Source organism: Drosophila gunungcola, assembly GCF_025200985.1.
Source record: "Drosophila gunungcola strain Sukarami chromosome 3L unlocalized genomic scaffold, Dgunungcola_SK_2 000002F, whole genome shotgun sequence".
NCBI lineage: Eukaryota > Metazoa > Arthropoda > Insecta > Diptera > Drosophilidae > Drosophila > Drosophila gunungcola.
In genome coordinates, this window is record NW_026453178.1 from 7,209,025 (window position 1) to 7,229,286 (window position 20,262).

The following is a 20,262-nucleotide window of genomic DNA, read 5'->3' on the forward strand; positions in this document are numbered from 1 at the left end:
AGATTGTGAAATCATTTAAAATATTGTTTATTTGTATTTCAATTTTTAAGCACTTAAATTCCACTTAGGTTTATTAATAGCAAATAAGTTTGCGTTTCAATCAAGTTACACTTAAAATTGAAAAATATTACATTTATCTTTTTTGTTTTTCTTTCATTTTCCTGTATTTTTTGGACAATTAATAAATACACATTTCTATAGTTTTTAATATGTACTGATTAGCCTTAGTTTACTTTCAAAAGTACAAATATATTTTGTGGGAATAGTTGAATTCCCACATTTGCCAACGATAATTCCGACTATTGTTTACAATAATCAAGTCAATGATAAATACTAACATTAGTTTACTGTGAGTTTGTTTGAACAGTTTTGTTGTACAACTATTTTGGGGTAAGCAAACAATGGAGGAGAAAATCTATTGTAATTGTATTTGTTTATCTTTTCAACACTATTTTATATTTATGGCAATTCAAGTTGGTTTTTATGACTTCATTAGCATTCATTGAATTCAATTATTACTATTGGATGCATAATTGAGTTAATGCTTGTCTATGCTTAAAAACGTTTAGCTTAATGTTAATTAAAATGTACACGGTTAATTAAGCTTCATTAAGATTATTATTATGATTTTTTATGCAAATTTTCCATTTTTCGTTTACCATTTTTTTACAATCACATTGCAATTTAATTCGATTTTTCATTGAATACTTTGTAGGTTTTATTTCCAATGGAATTTTTGTTGGAATTATTAGTGTAATTTATTTTTTGTTCTTTTTCAGCGACTTGTTTCAAATTTCCTCATCAATTACAAAAAATTTAATTTTCCCTTCTTCAATGTTTTTACTTGAACATTAAGATTAAATCTTTGGCTTATTTAGTATATTTTTTTCAACTGCTCCACAACCAGCTACACAAACTTATTCTTACTTTTTAACTTTAAAGTGTTTTTAAGCTTAGTCTATCCGAAGAATGTAAATTTTGAAAACGACAATTAAATTATGCACACTCAGTAACCCGAAAAACTTATATAAATACTTATCCGATTAAATTGCCAATGCGAAAACGACAAAGACATGATATTTTAGTCATTAGTCATTCTTCCTCAATGGTAAATCAATTTTTTTTAAGTTTTTAATTATTAATCAATGAATTGTGTTGTAGACTTTATTAAGGAAACTTAAATTTTTGTATTGAAATTTAACATCTGTTCTGTTACTCCTTAAAATAATTTTATAGAAACTTGAATAAGTTTTAAAGCATATTTAATATATTGGAAAAATTTGCTACACTTTTGTTTATCATAGAAAAACTATTTTAAAACATTTGTAAGCTCATTTTTCAATTCATAAAGTTAGTTTAATTAAAACAAATATAAAAACAAATTAATTTACTAAATAAAATAAATTAATTAAAAATAAAAATTTATTTTACTAAATTGTAGATGCTATTTTGTCTGGCCAACTTTCTGTGTTATAATATAACATTTAATTTTTTACTTTTTTTGTAATATATCCGGTTGCTGAGATTCCTTATACAAATTGTGTTGTATTTTTCCGTTTCCGCAAAGCTCTGCCTTAATGGTATAAAATATCAATATCATTTTAGTATATGCTTAGCCTACAGCAAGCACTCTGACTGCCTTCTCAGCCGACAATCCATGACCATATTCAGCTCCACTTCCCTCCGGAGATCTCACCTCCGGGCGATGAACACCACCGTTTCCAGGGGCATCGAGGGAGCCCGGTCTTATAAGTCCGTGTGGAGCACGGGGGGCTTACAGTTGTTGGTCTCGGCGTTTACCACCAGCACGGTGGCCGGATTTCCCACATGGATCTCCGCGGGCTGAATCTGTTGCATCGCCGGCTGGAGACAGGTCACCGCATCCGTGCCCGCGGTGGTCGTTGTCGTGGTGGTTGCCGTGGCCATCGGGGCATTGTTGTTCCTGGCCGCCGCCAAGGCCTTCTTCTTGGCCAATGCCCCACGTTGGGCGCCACCTTTTCCGCCACCCCCCAGCAGTCGCTCCGATTGCCTGCCCTTGCCGAACTTGGGAAAAAAACTGTTCTCCAGCTGGAGCTGGGCATTCACATCCTTGCGCGCCGCACAGGTGCAGGCCTTCATGAAGCTCTTCTTGAAGTTGTCGCTGAGGAAGGCGTACAGAATGGGGTTCATGGCCGAGTTCGAGTAGCTGAGGCATCCGCAGGCCAGGAAGACGGCCAGCTCCAGCCGAGAGGCACACCGCTGCGGGGCCGAGCTGATCAGAGCCACCTGAGAAACAACACAATAAAATACATTTAATTTATCACCGCCCTTCGTTTTATAACATGTTTAAAGAGAACAGGCAGGGAAATCGCGTATGAATAACATTCTTTATTATAATTTCAAATCAATTACAATTAGTTACCTGAGAAATCCAGTGGGGCAGCCAGCAAAAAATGTACGCACTTATTACCTGTGGATAGAAATAAAATATAATTAATAGTCAAATATAATTAAGGCCTACAAACAAAATATTAACAAAAAAATGTAAAAAAAAAAATTTTTTAAATCATATTTCCATATTTAAAACGTCATAGCATAAATGTTTTAAAAGTTTTTTGAAGAATATTTCATACACGATGTTAGAACTAGGTTACTAATTTATAGAAATGCATTACCGTGAGCACCAGTTTGGTGACCTTCCGATGCGATCGCTTCTTCTCCTTGGACTTGTGCTTGGGTCCCACCGTGTGCAGCTTGCGGATCACCAGACAGTAGAAGACCAGGATGAAGGTCAGCGGAGTGGCGAAGCCCAGGACGAGGGAGTAGAGTATGAAGGTGGAGTCAGTGTGCGAGTTCTGGGTGTCGGGCCACTCGATGTTGCAGGACACGTTGCCGTTGCTCGACTGGACAGTGCTGGCGAAGAGGATGACGGGCAGCATCAGCAGCACGGAGGTCATCCAGGCGAAGGCCGAGACCAGTTTGGAGACAAAGGGCGTGCGGTAGCGGGGCGAGGATATTGGATGGCACACAGCTATATAGCGATCCGCCGACATGATCAGCAGGAAGATCGAGGAGGTGAACGAGGTGATCGAGGTGCTCACCATGTAGGCCTTGCACATGTAGTTGCCGAAGGACCAGTTGCCCACCTGCATGGTGTACAGCAGAAACGGTATCCCAATCAGGAAGCACTCATCGGCGATGGCCAGGTTCAGGATGTATATGTTGGTCACCGTTTGCATCTTGGAGAAACGCATCACCACATAGATGACCAGTGTGTTGCCGAACAGACCGATTATGCATACCAGGGCATACAGGATCATCGTGATGAGCTTCAGGATGAAGTTGTAGCTGTACGAGCAGTCCGGCCCCTCATCGTCGTACTCCAAATAGTGGCTGCCATTGTCCTGCGGCAACCGATGCTTGTGGTTCAAGTGGGGCCGCGCGTTGGGCGCCATTATTGTTCCATTCAGACTGCCATTCACGGGTCTGTGTATGTAGTTGTAGTCGTGCGCCGCCATCGGTGGATACGACGAGGCCGATTCCGATTCCACGGACTCCAGTTGCTGGACAGTGGTTCCATTTGGCGCTACTGTCAGCTGCTCTGTGGGCGTTATTAAGCTCGTTAGTGTCAGCGCTGTCAGCACAAATAACAGTATGCCAGAATGGACACTGCCGTTGGTCGCGATGTTGCTGCTGCTCCTGCGGTTTGGTGTCGAGTGTCCCTTCACGTTGGCTTTCCTGGCCACCACTCCTCCTCCGAGCCACCGCCTTTCTCCCATTTTCGATTCGGTTCCGTTACTGTAAATGCCTGCTAATTTGCTGTTTGCGGCCGGCTGCATATTTTACATTGCCTGCTAAACCAGCTAAATGGCAAATATTTTGATATGCTTTCCATGCTTTATGTATGTGAGGTCACATGCTGCATGTTGCGGTCTCTGCAAAAAAGATTGAAAAGCACGCGAAACGCGAGATTGATTAGTTACGGGCAAAGGGTTTCAGCATCAACATTATTAATTGTTATGGTTCACTGGATTAAAATGTCCATTATTTTATTTTCAATGTCAAAACTTAAGTTACTTTAATACGGATTTTAAAACCCAGAACACTTTCAAAAGTTTAGCTGATCTACGTATCGGCCAGATATAGTTTTATACACTTTTCATTTTTGCAAGATTATATTAATACAAACTTGCTATTATAAAGGATTTTTTAAGTCATTGAGCCCTTTAAAAGCATCATCAAAACATCCTAAAAGGATTATATAAATACATAGTTTAATTAATATTACCAAAAATAAAGATTTTTATAAACGGCTTTTGTAAATTACATTTTTAATCTTAAAAGATTGAATTCAAATTGCTAAGCTTAATTTATAGTTACTTAAAAAAAAAGAATATGTGTTTGTTTTTCAAACTAAAAAAATTAAATGCTTTTATCAAGAGTCCTTTTTTTTCCATTTTATTATTTTCTCAGTGTATATTTATGTAGGTCTGCAGCTTGCTCTAACAAGCGCGTATTATTTACTGACAATATTGAGAGCATGCTATCAGCATTTCATGAATCTAACCTAGCCTGCCTTGCCACGCCCCCACATCCACGCCGCCCCCGGGTCCTTTGCTCCTGCATCATCGTGTGAACATTTTGCTGCAGACAATGCAATCAACTATATGAAATTCTGCTCGTTTGCTTGTTTGCCTTCTTCGCGCGGAGCGGAGTGAGAAAAAAATGATTCGCTATCTGGGGAGTGAAAAATGAAAGGCGAAGGAAAAATAGCCAGGAAAAACCAGCGCGAAGAAACAGAAATACAAGACAGCAATGCCAACAGGAGAGAATTTATTCTTTGTGCCAGATCCAGAAAAATAATTAATTAGAATTCGAAATGAGTTAAAAGTTTGATGGCACCAAGACCGCAAAATTCGGTAATGTCTAAAAAGTTTAAGCAACAATCAGTCATCAAAAAATTTTGCAACTGCACTTCTCTGCTTGAGTGATGATAAGTCCTGACAGGTATAGAAGCCATACGAATGTTCTTAAATATAAACTATAAGTACATTCGAAAATTGAGTTTCTTAATAATATACCCACACAGTTCGCAAATTAATTAGTAACTTTTGTAAAACATTTTACATTTGAGTTGCCTTTGGAAACTTTGGACCCTAATTAATAAGCAATTTGTTTTGAGCTTTCTTAGGAGTCCCGAGCTAAGTTAAAAATGAATAAACATAAGCGCTGGAGTAGAACGTCGTCCATATGGTGTGGAACATGAAAACTTTAAGCCCGAGGAAAGCCACAAAACATATATACTGAGCAGCTACATTAAGGTCGGGACGCAAACTTGTCGGTCAGTAGCCAAGCCAAAACTTTCACAGACATTGGCCAATAAGAAGCGAAACGAAGTTTATCGTTGGCCAAAAAGCCGACAGAACAACAAAAAGCCAAGGCCAAGTGAAAGGAAAACGCCTCAGGGGGCAGAAGTCCGCCCAACATCGGACACCAAGCCCATGGCAGATAGAATTTTCCTGATTAATTAATTGGCGTAATCCTAGTTGGATAAGCTGCGTGAGTCGCCACGGAATTTATGAGCGCATCTCTTCCCGGAATTAAGTGGGTCAGCAGCAGCTGGGCCTAACGACTTAGCGACCAGATGAGTTAAAGCTTAACCCCCTGCATTAGGACCCCCAATTAGCGTCGATGCAGCTGCTTTGATGCCAGCCACATCATAATTGCCTCACTGGAAGAAAGATTTTCTTATTTCCTTTATCGTTTATGGCACCATACTGAACATTTATACATTAATAAAATGCAAATTATTTAATGAAAATCAAATAAGACAGAAAATTGGATTGTTGGACCCTTAACAATGTAATAATTTATAATTAAATATATTACAGCTTAATGACCACTTAAATTTACATTATCCCCAATTGGGAAATGCCATTAAATATGTAAGGCCACCTAAAAATCAATATTTGTACAGCGAAACAATGCATGAAATTTTAACTATAATCAAATGACATTTTTAAGACATTTGATTTTGAGGCTGCATGTTTTTTGACACATTTTAAAGTGAAATTTGAAGGCTTGAGACCAATGCATTTTTGGGGGCACCTTAATCTTAATAAAAAATACAATTGAACTCAGTGGCAATCAAAATAAGACAGAAATTTCTAATTAATTTCTGTACATTTTTTTTTTCTGGTGTATTCTCTTGTTTGCTCCTCAGCTTGATTAGCCAGATACATATCCCGTTAATTATGCCTTGGTCAGTTGAGAAGTGAAGCTTTTCTGCAACGAGCGACAATGTCCGTTGCTTTCAGGTCCTTTTCGCTCGCCATTCAGCTTCTGGCCGGGACAAACAAGGTAACCAATCAATTGCTAAACATGTTGCCATTGACGATGATGGCACCACGCTTAACAAAGTCCAAACCTCCTCAACCCACCACGTTTTCCACACCCGCACACAAAGGCCATAAAACGCTTGACTACCGATTGATCTGGCCAGTGAAGCGGAAGATATGTGTTTTTGGCTATTCCCTGGCCAGGCCAAAATGGAAGGTTGCCTTTAGCAAAGTGACTGATGAAACAGTAATTGGCAGCAGGGGCCACTGTTCTTGTGTGTGGTCCTAATGAGGCAATAGGACATGGCCATTCTTGGTATATCCCGTGCAATGGTACTGCGCTAGGGAAAATAGCTTAAAAGTTGTGATCGATTGAGCTGGGTTTAATCGGGTAAACTATTATTTTACAACGTATTATTAAGCCGACAACATTCTGAGGGCGATATTTCCGAATTTATTTTTAAATAAGCTTAAATTATGGCTTCTCAATATTAACAAAACATTTTTAAAATCTCTAACGTAACTTAAGATACTCAATATGATGTATATTCCAGAATACTATGAGTCAAAGGATTGAAATAAAATTTAAAGGTTTAACACTTTTAGTTTACTTTTTAGTTTATTTTATTTTTTTTTTTTGTTTTGCAGTTCTTAGACAGTCATGGGTCATTCAAAAATTGAAATTTAATACATAGCATTTATTTAAACGCTTCCAAGACCAATCGAAACACTTAACCATAAAAGTTAAACTTGGGTTAATCTCACTGCCGGATCTAGTCAATTTACATTCTTATTCAAATTTTTTGCTGCTCAGCTCAGCCGAACTTTGTTAAATTTAAGGAAAACTGAATTGAAGGACCTTACAAAATTTTTCTTTTCGCGTGAAAAATATCTTTTGTTTTCAGCGCCTTTGTTCCACCTGAGCACGACGGGAAAACTTTTACCTGTTACCTTTCTCACTCATTGGGCAAAGTCATTGTCATGCATAGAGTTTTCCTCCCGATCCGCTGCTCAGCTGTGTTCAAGTCGTTTCTGGCATAAATTTTCACTTGCTTAGAGAAGTGCATGGAGAAATTCAACTCCAGGAGCCACCTGCCCCTCAAGCTTTTTACCTTTTCGCTCTGTGCCGGAAAGGCTATGCCGGAAAATCGACACACGGTATTTTGATTTCCGAGTGGGGAAGCCATTTGCTTAATTAAAAATTACGTTCGATCTGTTGTGCAACTCATGAACCGCAAATAAACGCCAAATCGGCTTATGTCAACCAAGTTAATTGCTAAATACACAAAAATAGCTCACCTTTTTCCACCCATCATCCCGGGTGAATTGGGATGCCTTTCAGATCATATATCCATTTGCAAATGGGTGAATTAGGCGGATTGGCCGACTAGTGTTTGATGAGCTTCTATCTGGATTGAATTTCACGGCTCAATGCGATTAAGTGCATCCAATCAAGGACCGGAATCAGATTTGAAATGATTTTATGAATGGAGCTTATTCGTTATCAGCTTAATTACCTTTTTTTGCTAACTCAGACCCGATTTCACCTGGATTGGCTAACCCAACTTTTGATGTTTTCATTAGTTTGATTAGTTTTAACTGTGGGTAAATGAAGTGGTTGGTGCTGGCTCCAATGAACATAGTTAGCGATCTCAGTTCGACTTAACTGCATATTAGTCAGATCAAAATAATTTTTCTCCACCTTGATGTGTTGATTGTAATGCAAGAATTGATTGTAGAAATCCTAATTCAAACTCAAGTTTTTAAACCTAACTCTTAGTAATGGTTTACTCTTTAAAAAAAGTACGGTTTACACAGAGTTAATAGAGTTAAGCAACTAACATGGCCATTAGATAAAGAAAATAATTTTTAATTTAATTGTTTTAAGTGACATTTAATTTTTAGAGCATAGGATTACTTGTATTCGCTTATAAGTTGTTATTTGATTGCCAACATGTCATAACATTGTTTGACACTTCAACCTTTCTGTTCACCCACAGTTTTTCCTCGTGCTGTTATCCACACATTATTGGCTCATTTTCCCATTCTAAGCTCGGCATAAATGATTTGCGCGTAGGTAAGGCCATAATTTATGTATTTACACTTTGGCTCCTGGTTCAACTTGATTCCGGCTAAAGTGTCCGTACTATATGTGCTCATCCGTGCGGCGGCATAATGCTCACGTTCTCACCTGGATTCTGGATTCCGGATTCCGGGTGCTACGTCTTTGTCGTTTGGCCAGGTCATGATTTATAAATAATTAAATATTTATTTTCGCACATCGTAAATGACGTTGGCAGCCATCGATGAGGCTTGGGTGTCTGTGGGGGGCGACCACATGGTCATTAATATTAATAAGGCGATGGAAGCGAGCAGCAGATGGCCCCGGACCCTTTCCCCCTGAATTTCCCGAAACATTTTCCCCGCATTTCCCACCTCAACAGGTGTCATGGCACACGTGTCGCCATCGCCTGACGACCTTGCCCTTGTGGGCCCCCAATCAAGTTTAGTGCCATCGACTCGACCGCAGAAAGTTTCAGTTATAAACGCGGCCTTAGGGCGGGGCGTTTTCGTTTAGGCCAAAAAAGCAAACCTCGGTTCGAATCCAATTTCCATTATCCAATTTAACGCCGGCATGCGCGCATAAATAAGCCTCAGCGGATATGGATAGAACGGGACCGCCAGGAATAGAGATCCAGGACCCTCGGTGGGACGATGAAGATCCAGGGCCATTCCCCGCAGAGTTTGGTTATGCAAATCTCAGCGAAAAGTAAAATGAAAGTCTAGATTAATATCCCTCAACTACTTGGCCAAGCCAAAATAAATTTTGTAGGCATTTTTCTTTGTTTTCGGGCATAAAATCTTTATGTCAATTTACTTTAAGGAAGTCAATATTAAAATATACTAGTAAGTTATTAATAAACAGAAATTCAAGGTGCAGATTTCCATTTTCAAATTACAATTTTTATTTCAATTTATATTTAAGACATTACATTTTCCAAGAAGTCCTTTTCAAACGAAATTTTTTCCAAGAATCTACAAAATATTCAAATTGATGTCAAAACTATTTTATGTGTCCCCAAAGAGCAAAAGACCATTCTCCCGAAATTCTTTTTCAGCTTTAAATGAATTAAAGTAAAAGATACAAGAAGTTTAGGGTTGTACCAAAGGGGAATATTGAAATATATAATTTATTGTTTATATGTAAACTGGGAAAAAATAAAAAAAACAACGACACAAGCGAGCATTTACCAGATTCATAAATTTCTAACCGAAACAAAAATAAAGTAAACGAAAACAGAGGAAAATGCTGTAGTAAAATAAAACGCCTACATGAAAGACACTTTGTTAGCTGTTTGAGGGGAGGACCACGCCCCCTTTCCATGCAACTTTGCGCCAATCACAGGTGTGAGTGCGTACCTGTGTGGGTGTGAATATGTGTGTGTTGTCACAATAAGGGAAACTCTGAAAAAATAATAATACAAGTTTTTATTGACGAATTCCATACCCTAATTTATTGGTTTAATAAAATTTTTGATTATTAACTATCTTATCTTAAAAAAATATGTTTTATCTGATATTTAAATTATAAACATTATTGTAGGCAACCAAATTCACAGAATTTTAAAATTATTTAGGCCAAGACCAAGAATTTGATGTACCAGAAAACGTTTAGTAGTCGGTGTTTGTCATTTGAAGTAACTAGTACGCGTATTTTAACCAAACTAATGTTAAGATTAAAATTAAAATTAAAATTGAGATTTAAATTAATTTTAAAGATAAATTTAAAAAAAAATATACAAAAGTGTGTTTGGCTTGCATTTTATACTTCGTTATTTTACAAAATAATATGCACTGCTGTTAGTTTCCCTAAATAACTTATCTTTATATTTCTGCTTAGTATTTTTGGTGTGTATGCTACCTAACTAATTTAAATCAGGAAACTGCTTGTGTTAATATTACATGTAACTTATTAGATTTATTTTTTTTTTAAATTATTTCTTTGCTTAAATTGCTACCCCTTAACATTACAACTTGCCACAAAAAGACAACAATTTCGAGCTCAACGCTTAAAAGTCGATTTTAGTCTTTTTGTCCTTTCAAAAATGTTGCTGTATACTGTTTTACCTGAGGTGAGCGAAAAATTTCGTTATCTCAATAACTCGATTTATGCTTCTCGGTTCATCGCAAAAAAAACAACACAGTTCGCCGAATATCAAGGTTGGGCTGACGGAACAAACTCGGCCATTTGAGTCTATGAATTTTCACGCAGAATATTAAAATGAAAGAAAATGAGCCACGCGCGCTTTCAGCAACATTTAATGTTAGCGTCAACGATGTGTCACGCCCAAAGCGCCCCATTTTCGTATATCCACTATAGGTTCCTTCCCCGCTTTCCCAGCGCGTACCATTTAGACAATAAATTAATTTCAGGCATGAGGAGCGGGGCATGCCGAAACCAACAACAGCAAAATCAACTCAAATCAGTGTCTAGACGAGGTTGAAAACTATGGTTGGAGGAAAATGGAAGGAAGAGGAAAATTCTGTGAGCAGGGAAAACCTCCAGAAAGGCGCGTGCTGAATTTAAAGACATCTCTGAGTGCGGGACTGCTTAGTGGGTGCCCTCATCCAGTCCCGGGGCTTATTTGCTTGTGGATTTTTCTGTTTTGATTTTCATATTCATCCTTGTAATGTCTTACAGTTCGTGCGTGAGGGGAATTATGTCACGGTATCATTCTGCTCACAACAAATGCCCAAGAAAAATAACTAAAAGATAAGTAATTTCAAATTTTGTGTAAGCAAACGTAACACAAACATAAACGAAAACTGAATGAGAGTATGCAAAATTAAACAATAATATACAACAAGCGATTTTCATTCTTAAAGAGTCAAAGATACGAAATTTCCATAGAAATGACTGCTTGAATCGTACCACAAAAGTATCATTTTACAGACAGCATAAAAAAGGTATAACGATTTTCTGTTCAGCGAAAGTAAAAAATGAAATAAGAACATGACTTGGAGAAACGAGTAATACTCTTCAACTTTTGGGAAACAAGTTTGTCAGTAGCTTGCCAATAAAATAAAATATTTTATATTTTTTTTTCAAAAATAATTATTTAAAAATACTCCTCAAAATAATATCACATTTTTTCATCATTTAAAATAATATTGATTTTGAGCCATAACTAAAATATTATTTTTGTTAATTTTTTTTAGTTGTTTATCTAAAATATATTTGTAATTAATTATAATTACAAAATTAAATTTTTGTTTTTTATTTTTTCAGTGCTTACTATTTGGGAAACTACTTTAAGAAAGTGTATCATAAAACTTATATTTCACACAGAAAAGGCAGCGAAATGTGGAGAAAGAGTTGCAAATGTGTGGAATGACTGAACAATAAAGTGGAAAATATGTACGCTAGGAATGTACGCAAAATGCCGATGGAATGTGACAAAGTTGCGAGCCGTTCACACAACTCCACTCCCACTCCCCATTCAATCCCACCCATTATCTGCGACCTCATCATCGGCTTTTGGCTTGTAATAAAAATATGTACAGCAAAGGATTGTTTGACATAAATTTATGAACTTTTCTCTTTTTTCCACGAAGGAAAACAGGGAACAAGACGTGATGGTGCGATAAACGGACAGTGTCCAAATAAATCGTATCGGTACAGAACATATAAACAACCCAATATGGAGGTCGTAAAAAAACAGCGTAACAGAAGCAAAACATGATGTGGAATAAAAATATGGAAACGATGGGGGAAGGGGTACAAACTATAACCCAATATGCAGATCATTGAAATTGTTCAACAGTAGCACACAGACCCACGAAAATTATGACTTTTCGAACATGACAGAGCCTAAGTAAGTTGACATAAAATTTATGACCACCGAATAACAGCCCGACTGTTGGCTAAGTGAAACATGAGCCCATAAAAATGATGACTGCGCCTCTAAATATTCCAAATGAATATAGGAAATTCCGGCCGAGAAGAGTCCGTGTCCATAAATTGTTCTGGCCAACAACGAGACAATAAAACACGCTAAATGGTTTCGCTCTTGATGGGACTATTATAGAACCAACTCAAAAGTGTTATTTGCAATATAACCTTTTTTTAGACTGTAAGAAAATATAAGTATTAAGATCCCATAAGATATGTTCCTATAGTTTGGGGTTTTATTTTTTGTTTGCTGCATATGTTTCGTGGTTTTTTCAGTGCTTGAAATTTCGATTTATAAAATCCCAGATTTGGACTAAACAAAAAATAAAAGGTTTTCAAATGTTCTTAACCATATTGTTAGTTAACCAATAAATGGTTTCAACCCATTTAATTTAAGAAGATGTCATGACTACACAAACTATTCCATATTGTAGAGCACTTTGAAAATAATTAATCCCACTAAATCATGTTATGCAATCGATAGTTTTCCGAAGCATCCTATTCTTTTTACGTAACAAAGCCTCTTCTGGTTGTCAGGCAGCAGAAGCGAGGAAAACAAGGAAACCCAACTTTCATCAGCAATTTCTCAATGTTTTTCTGCCTTGGAAGTATTTCCTATTTTCGTCATTCAAGCTGAAAGTTTTCAATTAGTCACCCGACTGCACAATTAAATTTTTCCGCCAGTGCCATCCCACACAGATTTTCGCCGTGTGTTGGCACGACATCGAACTTGCTTTCTCAAAGGACACCTATGGAATATGGAAGGAAGTAGCGCCGACAACTTGCAAACATTTATCTTCATGGTCCTCCGGAGAAAAGGAAAACGTAAAGGAAAAAGCGGAGTCAGAAGTATTTTCCCCCGAGACCTACTTGTCGTAACTCACTGGGAGCGCAAGTTTTGCCATCGATAAATTTTCCTGCGTCCGAACACTTGTTGCACTTTGAAGTTTTTCATCGGCTGAATGGACCATCCATGGGTGGCCTGTTTGGTCGGGTTTCGACATGGTAAAGTGGGAAAACTGCCCACAGGCCGAGTGTCAAAGTAAATCACTTTCGCCGCTGAACTTCGATTACAATTTTCGGCAATTCTAATTGAATTCAATAAATTTATGAGACAAGAGATAAGAGTATGGACAATTAACTTGTTTATTGTTAAATTAATATTGGTAATAATGGCTTTTAAACTTGTAGTTTAAGATATTTTTGATATGACATGAAAACAAAAATGTGTTGTAACCAACATCAATTTCTAGTGTTATGATTTGATTTCCTACTCATCACTCGAAAAACTAAATTTAATTTCTATAAAACTTATAATTCCAGTTAATTATAGATGACCTTTAACGATTGCCAACCGAATAAAACCCATTGGCTTTATAGATTATAGATAAACCATTTCCATCACTTCGCACTTCACAAAATATTTTCTTGACAGTTCCCATGATTAGGCATAAACATAAAGTTTTTGCCACTGATTTACTATATAAAATGACGTACATATTATGCAAACATTACCCATCTATTCTAAGCCCGGCCGACAGATCCACGCATAACTCAGGACTGCCAACCGAATTGGTTTGTTGTGTGTGCCCGCAATTTGGGCAAACATTTCCATGAAGCCAGGACCGCCTGGTCTGACACGATGATGTGGCAGATGTTGTTGCAAAAAACACTTGGTAAATGTATCACAACTAAGTTGCCAAATCATGCCAGTTAAAAATGCAACCTGATTTCGGTTCTTGATAAAAAACAAATATTGTTTTATCGATATAAGGCATGTGTTTTAAATGGGTTTGTATTATTTGTAAAACTAGTCACCATATAAAATTTGTGATAATTTAATTTTCAAACTAATGTATTTTTCTCAGTGTAATACAACAACATACTGCAGCTCAACCCTAATTGAAATGAATCAGCTTTTGCCAACGTTTTCGAGCTTTAACGGGAGATTTGGATTGAAGAGAATTTAAATCTCCTGGCAAACAGAGTCGGATGAGCTCAACGACTCAATTTGGTAATGAAACTTCCACAAAAATGCAGGGCCGCAGAATAAATGTAAGGCCGAACACATATGGGCTGCCAAACTGCAACTGAACTCGGCTTGATGAGCTGACGTATGAGTCCGAATCAGTATTTTGACCACCCACCCATCGCTCCTCATCCAAAAGTGGAGGTAGAAGGACAAGATGGACTCGACTGAATTATGCAATGGACAGTGGAAGCAGTGGCAAAAACCCACTGAATGTGGACTCAGAAAAACAGTAGTAAAAGCCAGTCAAAAAAAAGGGAGGTCCGTCAAGAGGATATTTTCATTTGCTGCAAGAGAAAAGAGGTTTATTTGAAAAGGTTGTTGTATATATAGTTTCTTCCACACACAAGGGTTTCTGGGATTGCCTCTTCTTGGGTAACTGCAAAATGTAATTGAGGTGCTCATCCATTGCCGCTCCTGCTCGTCACTTCACCTGATTGTTGGCAGACACATCATTAAAGAGGTTACTACTCGATATTCAAGGATTGGTAACAACAAAAAAAAAGGCTTAACCCTTTGTTTTTCATAATTTGAGTTAAAACAAATTACTCTATACAGAGTATCAAATAGTCTCATTACATGAAACGCAATTGGTGGCTCATTTAAATTATTAAATTGCCAGCCAAAAAAAAAATTTAACTTCATTTCAGCCCATTGGGGCCATTTCGCTTTTCTTGATCCCTTTCTCGTGTATTCCTTCCCTTTGGGTTAGACTTTTTTAACAGCTTTTGGGACCACCTTTGGCAAAAATTTCAATTAAAAGGAAGGGCCCAAATGATAGCACTTGATAAGTTTCAATGACCCAGAGAGCCAGACAAAATTATAAATCAAAGGGAAAGCGCTTCGTAAGCCGCAATAGAGATATGGATAGAGGACGGTTCAAGTGGCATTAAACAACTTAAAAGGTCGTGAAAGGCATTTGAATGGGGCACAGAGTTTCGCCCTATTTTATTTTACTGCCAACATTATTTGCTTTTGGCCGGCCTCTTTTCGGTGAAACTTTTTACGTTCTGTTGCAGTTTTTGCCTCTCAGTTTTCTCATGGCGCAATTAGTTTTACAAATTTTATTCGATTTCCCCATTGATGAATTCACTTAGAAATTAATTTGGTTTGCGGCTGCTTTGGTGGGAAATTTTTTTTCTTTCCAAATTGGCTCAACTTTTGAGCTCATTATCTGCTTCTGGTAAGCTTTTGAAGTGCAAAATTTCTCAAGAGTATTTTTTCTTTGGTAAAAGTTGTATTATATTTATAAGAGTTTAAGAAAAGTTCGGATTTCATTCTTTGTTCTGTATAGGTTAAAGCCTTAGTGTATTTGCAAGGTAAATCAGATAGTATTGATGAGGCTACTGTTTGCCCATTTGGGTGCTCAACTATTAAATTCAATTTAAATTCAATTAGAACTTCCAACCGATTTCTACCTGGCATTTGTGGTTGTTTAGATGACCCAAAAAAGTCTGGTCGCCGACAAAGAAAATGGCAAATTTTATTTTAGAACGAACAATAATATTATTTATGTGCAATTGATTTAGAATAGCAATAACAACCAATAAAGCAACAAAAAATAATTATAATAGAAGCAATAGTCAAAATCTACTATCAATACAAACGAATATTGTGCTTAGAAAAGAACTCGTGTTTTACCCTGTGATTATAAGGTAATAAGGTATATACGTTTCTTATTTATTACTTTTTATGATACAAATAATTAAGAACTTCCATTATATTTAAAATATTGGGGAGTTTGCCAAAATACGATACGGAAGGGGAACTCAGAAAGTTGTAGCTGAGTAATGGGAATCTTCTAGTCGAAATATCTAAAATTATTTCTGTTTGTTTTTGTGGAAATGAATGCAAAGATATCTCCATTGCGTTAGTGGGGGTCTGTCTGTGTTTGTTGGTCTGCTGGTGATAACAATGTCGATTTAATTACATTTTATTGACTACGCCGCGTGGACAGAGGACAGGGGCCGTCCCGCTAACGTCCGCGTCATCATCATAAGCTCTTATCAAATAACAGAAGCACATTATGCCATAATAAAGATATATTTACTCATACACAGACACTTTTGGACGAATGTTGTTGGAATTTAATTACGCTTTCATCCTGACCGATTCTGTTCAATTCTGGTGAACATAATTTTTGTATTTCACAAGAAATGTATTTTTTCTGATTGAAGATGAGCAATGTAGTTAGAGGATTTAATAGAATTTTTAACGAATGTAATGCAATGCAAAGAAATGGCTTTTTCAATTTATTCGTTTTCGACATTGGCTCATATAAGGAATATTACTTTATTAAAACGATATAACTGAGAACCTAGTAAATGTGATTTTTCATATGAACTAAAAATATTTTAATTAAAAACAAGAAGGAAAGCAAACTTCGGCAAGCCGAAGTTCATATACCCTTGCAGCTATTACATTAATTAAATACTTTTGAAAACATTTAAATTATGATTTACTTGAGTATGTGCTGAAAAACATTGAAACTATCATCATAGTTTGCAGCTCAATTATTAGATAGTTATTTTATATATTTTTATTATTTCTATGGGAGCTATATGCTATAGACGTCTGATTTTGATAAAATTTATACCATAATTCTGAAATAATTAAACATTGCTATGTGTCCAAGAACTAAACAAAAAATTTAAAAACAGAAAAGTTATAATTTTTTTCATTTATTTCCGATTGTTCCTATGGGAGCTATATGCTATAGTCGTCCGATCCGGCTCGTTCCGACTTATATACTACCTGCAATAGAAAGACAACTTTTGGGAAAGTTTCATGCAGATTGCTTAAAAACTGAGAGACTAGTTTGCATATAAACGAACGGACAGACGGACATGGCTAGATCGACTCTACTAGTGATGCTGATCAAGAATATATATACTTTATAGGGTCGGAAACGTCTCCTTCACTGCGTTGCAAACTTCTGACTGAAATTATAATACCCTCTGCAAGGGTATAAAAAAAACTGGGACTTGAATTGTTATTCTATAAAAACGATTGATTTTAACAGTAATACTTTATACTAGGAAAATACTATCGACACCGGAATAAAATAAAATAATTTGCTATTGGGTTAAGGTATGCCAAATGCTAGAGCATTAGAATTTCGACTTATTTAACATGTCGTTGCTATCTAAGCTTCTAAATTTTGTGACTAGAGTTGTTTGCTTCTGTTTGTTATTGTTACTGCTATTGTTGGCAATAAGCACGTAATTACTCACACAAGCAAAGCCAAGTGCACGGACACGTAGTTGGACGCAGAAGGACCACAAATACAAACACATTATGTAATTACATTTAATTATCTGCATTGAGTTTGCGGTCTCCAAAGGCGTTCTCCCTTCCTTTGTCGCACTCAGCAGCACCCTCTCTAGTCGTTTATTAATTTAGCTTTTTGTGTTGGGGCTGCATTGTTGAAGGAGAGCAAAAACAGCCCAAATCTAAAGCTTTTCCCTGCTGAGAATGGCTCACTGTGAAATATCTGGCAGTCTGCCCCCAGAAGTATGCTGCATTTCACTATGACAACCTCTGCAGCGAAACTTTCACTTACAGTTGCGCTATCGGCAGTACGAATTCAGAGTCCCAGCTGCTTTTATGGGTGCAGCTCATATGTAGAGATTCCCGTCCTCCGGGCCCCTTGACAAATTTGACAAACCATTTTTCTGCCAATACTACATACTTTGTATATGCCAGCCACATATGTGATGCATATGATACAGTGCCTTTATTTAACTTAAACCGCATTTGTACAGGCAAAAAATTAAATAAAATAGGACCATGTTATAATATATATAATATAATAAATTCATATTAACCAGTAGACAAATACTTCTTCTGAATGTTGTCTTTTTACAGCAAATTAACTTGAACTTGATTACATTTTAATTTTCATATTAAACATTCCTTTTAAAGTGGACTGTATGTAAGGGACTTTTATGACATTTATATGCGTCTTGGCCGATTCTACTTCCTTTTCTTCCGCCTCATTCCTTCTTCGTCACAAATATCAAGGCATGCGGAACGAAAGCGAGAAAGCTTGGCTGGCCTAGTGTTTAAGGCTACGCTTTTTCATATTGTTCGTCCTGACTGCTAAGGAGATGCTCTTTAATATTATATGTGCGTTGGAATATTTTAATTTAACAAGATTTTTTCCTAATCTTTTGAATTGTTTATTTATGTGAAGTAGGTTTTTTTTTTTGATTGGTTTTGATAACCTTAAACGTATTTTTTGAAATTTACTTCATATGCCTGGACACGATTGCGTAGAGTTGTTAAAATCTAAAGCAAATTTTGAAAATCTTAACTAAATTTAAAATGGTTTTAATTTTGTTTCACTATTGAAAATATTACCATTTATAGAACTTGTCATTTAATGAGTTTTAATTACCGGTGCCCTAAAAAGAATGCTAATCAGTAAAATTAAAAAGTGGCCCAATCATCAACACAAGTGGTTTCTGTATTATATTTTGAGTCATAACTATAACTTCTAAATGTTATTTGTATAATAGTTATAAAAAAACAGACAATTCTTAATTTTATTTTGCCCACAGGAAGAGGGACCAAATGCGAATACAAAATATGTTTACAACACAATTACGAGAACAAACAAGTTGACACCCACGTAAACAAAACAATTCAACAATTCTGCCGCATTTCAAAGCATTTCAGGAGGCAAATAAAAAATCCTTGAGGTTAAAACACAATCACACACAACCAGAGCAGATGGAAAGGTTTCTATCCTTCAGCTCGGCGCGACTCGACTCGACTCAACTCAACTCATAAGCCATATAAATTTCCGGCTGTCGTCCTTTACCGCTTCGCATAAATTTGACACTTTTTTTGTTTTATTCTTGTTGTTGATTTTCTTTTTTTTTTCGTATTTGGTATTTTGTATTCTTGTATTATGGCTTAGGGGAACTTTTGCTTGTGTTTATGCACCGAACGATAGCAGTTCCATGGAGTTCATTTTAAGGGAGATTAATGGTACGATATAACACAAATAATATTTACCTTGATAAAATTGCGTTTTTATGGTAGTTTTCTTCTTCTTTTTTTTGAGTGATTTGTTAAATTATTTCCTGGTTAGAGCTCACTTTTTTTTGATGTGCCGTTCGTGGAATTTTGGTCTTTAATTTTCTCTGTTGTTTAAAATTTTTCTTAATCGTTTGATTATTATTTATGTTAAAACATTGGTTTTCTTTTTCTTAAGATTTTTGAAAATGGTTTGCTTGACTTGCCAATTGCTATTTCACTTAACACCAACATCGAAGAAGTGTTAGACAAGTTCTTCAGTCCGTTTCGCGTATGACTCCTAGTTTTTCCATTTTTTTTTTTGAGGAGCAAGGTCTATTGAACACGTTCGCAGCGCTTTGTTGACAGGCAACGACTGAAGCCGCCCAAGAAATTGAGTGTCTAACATCAAATACGATGAGACGGCCCATTGAGTGGCTAAAAGGCAGCAGCCGAACAGCTGTTCGTCCGAAGTTGAGTTCGTGGTATATATCTGCCCTTTCCTCGGATACCGAAATGTTAACAGAATCCGAAATAAATTCCAGTGGGCTGTTAACACTTAACATGGCCATGCGGGTGGTCTCCTGGCCAACAGCTTACCTGCTTGCTTGGCCCTGTTAGCGAACAATGCCTCAAATATGTTCGTATACCTAAAATAAGGCGTCCCATAGCGTTTATTTCTTGGCCACAGTGTTTATAATATTTAATATTAGTTTTTATGTTAATGGTTTTTTAATGCCCGCAACTTAAAACGATTCATGTTTATCGTTCTTTGTCTGTTTTTTTTTTCATTTTGTGCTGCCCGCTCTGCTGCGCATTTGTTTATAAACAAATTGGGTGCGTCGGGATGGGGGCGTAAAACGAAAATAAATAAAAACGGTGGCCAGGCAATAACAATCCAAACCAATTATCGGTAATAAGTCAGCCGTCGATTTATGAAA

At 36.6% G+C, this 20,262-nt stretch overlaps 1 protein-coding gene across 1 annotated transcript; it reads right to left on the reverse strand.

The window, feature by feature from the left end:
• Window positions 1-1,415: 1,415 nt before the first annotated feature.
• On the reverse strand, window positions 1,416-19,762 carry LOC128257127 (galanin receptor type 3). Its single transcript, XM_052987967.1, has 4 exons — window positions 19,322-19,762; window positions 2,655-3,914; window positions 2,402-2,449; window positions 1,416-2,265 (listed from the first exon to the last, which is right to left on the reverse strand). Exons 2-4 carry the CDS (start codon window positions 3,816-3,818, stop codon window positions 1,747-1,749), a joined length of 1,731 nt encoding a protein of 576 aa, XP_052843927.1. The 5' UTR covers window positions 3,819-3,914; window positions 19,322-19,762; the 3' UTR covers window positions 1,416-1,746.
• Between the last annotated feature and the right edge of the window lie 500 nt (window positions 19,763-20,262).

What these genes read in the sequence shown, in the direction of transcription:
- LOC128257127 (XM_052987967.1), bottom strand. Translation starts at nt 3,818, where the DNA reads ATGCAGCCGGCCGCAAACAGCAAATTAGCAGGCATTTACAGTAACGGA. An exon ending in TCACCAAACTGGTGCTCACG is followed by an intron (nt 2,450 to 2,654) that starts GTAATGCATTTC and finishes TTCTATCCACAG; the next exon opens with GTAATAAGTGCGTACATTTT. An exon ending in TGCCCCACTGGATTTCTCAG is followed by an intron (nt 2,266 to 2,401) that starts GTAACTAATTGT and finishes GTTGTTTCTCAG; the next exon opens with GTGGCTCTGATCAGCTCGGC.